General features: G+C 35.4%; 1 protein-coding gene across 1 annotated transcript; it reads right to left on the bottom strand.

Moving 5' to 3' along the window:
• Window positions 1-1,627: 1,627 nt before the first annotated feature.
• Window positions 1,628-2,673, bottom strand: LOC142229673 (uncharacterized). Its single transcript, XM_075300255.1, has one exon. The coding sequence runs from the start codon at window positions 2,554-2,556 to the stop codon at window positions 1,864-1,866; it is 693 nt and encodes a 230-aa protein (XP_075156370.1). The 5' UTR covers window positions 2,557-2,673; the 3' UTR covers window positions 1,628-1,863.
• Between the last annotated feature and the right edge of the window lie 359 nt (window positions 2,674-3,032).

The raw sequence follows: 3,032 nt of genomic DNA, 5'->3' as shown, positions 1-3,032 counted from the left end.
TTATCAAATTGTCATTCTCTTTTCGCCGTATATTAATTAACCTATTCACGTACAAACAAATGCCAGTTTAAAAATCAAAATTATGACGGAAGTAAAAAAGTAAAAAATATTTTCTTAACCCTCTAATGCCCAATCCCGCCTTTAGGCGGGCTTCATTTAATAAGGAAGCTTTTAGTAAAACACACCTTAAGACAACAAAAAAGGGTGAAATAAAAAGAAAACTTAGTTTAAATTTTTCAAGAGGCTTTGCAGTATATACTGAATTTTACCGTATAAATTTATCTTGTTTAGTTTTCTTTCTTTTGTGTCGCTAACATTGAAAATTTAATCAGGTGACAAAAAAATTGGGGCATTAGAGGGTTAATTCCAAAAAAAAAAAAAAAAAAAAAAAAAAACTTTAAACCAAAGATGCTAAATCCTCAAAAGAAGTCTTAGCCTATATTTGAAGCTTTTTTACCTTAAATCTAAAGATTCAATATTTCAGTTACTTTAAAGACGATTTCTCTAAATCAAAAATGTGTTTCTTTACTTTACGGAAAATTTGCCTTAGTTTAAAGACATGCAACATTAACGAATGGACGCAAATTTTCAAAATGTGTGTCCTAACATTAATGAAAACAATTTTTGAAGCAAAGATTAAAAACTTTCTTTTAATTAAAATTTCAATGTTTTAAATAAATGTTTCCTTAATAGTGTGTAAATTGCGCATCCTATAATTGAGGTTGTGTAATCTTTAATATCACGTAAATATTTTTTTAAGTGTACAGTCATGTATGACGCTTCAAATACCTGCCGAAATGTTGCAATGTGCACTGAAAAAACAGTGAACCCACCAGGAAGAAAACTTTCGGTTAACTTTAGAAAATTTTGAATATTTGTAGAAAGTTTTAACTAAACAGTATTATAAACGTTGGCATCACGCCGATGTCATAAAAATAAGTAAATATTTTTCGACAAATACAAGAAAATTTATTAGACATAACTAATTTTTTTCACTTGTTAAAGAAAATTTTGTAGTTTGAAGAAAAAACTTGGAGTTCAAAATTGCAAGAATGTCTTTAGTGACATTTTGTGGAAGACACGAATTTAGTTAATCTTTATGCTTCATTTGAGTATATTTTTTTCCTCGGGTTTAGTTAATTTAACTAACGTACACAAAAAAGTATTAGAGTAAAGAAAACTTTCTCCAAACATAATATTTCTATGAACTGAAATAAAGTTAAATTGGCTTTAGTGAAATAGAGAGTTCACTTTTTTTTTGAGTGTGTATGTCAAGATTTGACTGCTGGACAATTTGAAGCGCAGTCACGGCCAACATTTACATAAAATCTTCTTCAAACTTAAAATTATATGAACCCATGCATTTTTCTGAATTTTGTTACTTTTTCGTTTTGAAAAATTTTCCTTTTGCTCTTAAAATTTGCACTTTATAGGGTATCACAATTCAAGCCTTATGTTAAATGACAGCCCAAATTTGTTTCAGACTCACTTAGACTATTGTGCTGTGTAGCTGGCTTTGAGTTTAACTTTTTCTTAATTGTATCAAAATTAAAATTCCCCATGCGATACCATCTCTAATTTAAACCACACCAGCACTCCAAATGGTAATAAATTAACACGCAAAAGCTTGATTGTTTATATATTTAATTTATTTTCCTTCAGTTCTTTATAAATTTCACGTTCTTATAATAAATTGTTATAAATTTTTTTTTCACATGTAAAAAAAAGTCTCACAATTATTAAAGCAATGTGATAGGCGATGTAACGAATTCCATTTTTTTTCTCAATAAAAAATTTCAATATGAATATAATCTTAAAGTAATGCCTTAATTGATTTCACAGCTTTTTGGTTGAATGATTTTATTACCAACCATGGGAATAGCTTCCACTTGAAGCTGAAGCTTGGGCACTGGCTGTGGCATATGAACCACTACCTCCGCCACCATGACCGCCATACAATTGATTGCCACCACATGAATTGCAGCCAACGCCATTGCCACCGCCACCGCCACTATTTCCACCCCAGCTACCAGCATCACTATTGGAATAGGTACCATGGCCACCACCACCACCACCACCTCCTCCATAGCCTCCGTGGCCGCCATAAACTCCTTGTCCACCATATCCACTTGGTCCTCCATAGCCGCCCTGGCCACCACCTCCATAGCCACCGCCTCCATGACCACCATAGCCTCCACCACCACCACCTTTTTGAACTGAGACTGTATACACTGGGACTTCTTTGACTGCAATTACTTGATAGCCCCCACCGCCTCCTTTATTATAACCACCACCATAACCACCATGACCTCCATAACCACCTCCACCACCACTATAACCATGACCGCCGTAGCCACCACCTCCGCCATTATATCCTCCATGACCACCATAGCCGCCACCACCATAACCTCCTCCTCCACCATAGCCTCCGCCAAAACCTCCTCCAAATCCACCACCTAATCCTCCACCAAGAAGCAATTTCTTCTTCAATTTATGCAATGTAGGTGTGGCTGTAGCCGCGGCCACCAGTACTAATAAAATCAAAAGGCGTCTCATTATCCTCTGGGATACCGAACCGGATCTAATATCGTTCGCCAAAAGCGGAATGAAATAAAATTCGTCTCGGATTGCCTAGAAGTGTTCCAATCAAACTGAGATGTCTGAATACTGAAACCACTCCATTTATAGTCTTAACAATAAAATAATATATTCTAGGCATGAACATTGATTCTGGCTCACAATTCTTCAATCTGGCTATTTGCCGTTTGGGCCTCGCTTATTGTTTTCCCCCTTCCAGATATTCTCATGCAATTGACCAATAGGTGGGTGGTAGTAATGGAGCAACAAAGCCTCTAAATGTTAATGTAGCGTCATCAATTACCTCAGAGTTATTCTAAATGTAATTGTCTTTGTAGTTTCCATAGAGTTTGGGCGGAGAGTACCCATTCACTACATTGAATTTCACTGAGTCAACTGAAATAATAATGGGGTTCTCTCTAGTGGGGAGACTCCGAACAGTGGGTATATAGTGG

This window comes from Haematobia irritans, chromosome 3, assembly GCF_050003625.1.
Source record: "Haematobia irritans isolate KBUSLIRL chromosome 3, ASM5000362v1, whole genome shotgun sequence".
NCBI classification, from domain to species: Eukaryota; Metazoa; Arthropoda; class Insecta; order Diptera; family Muscidae; genus Haematobia; species Haematobia irritans.
Note: the sequence above shows the minus strand (reverse complement) of the source record. Positions and strands in the feature narration are given on the sequence as shown.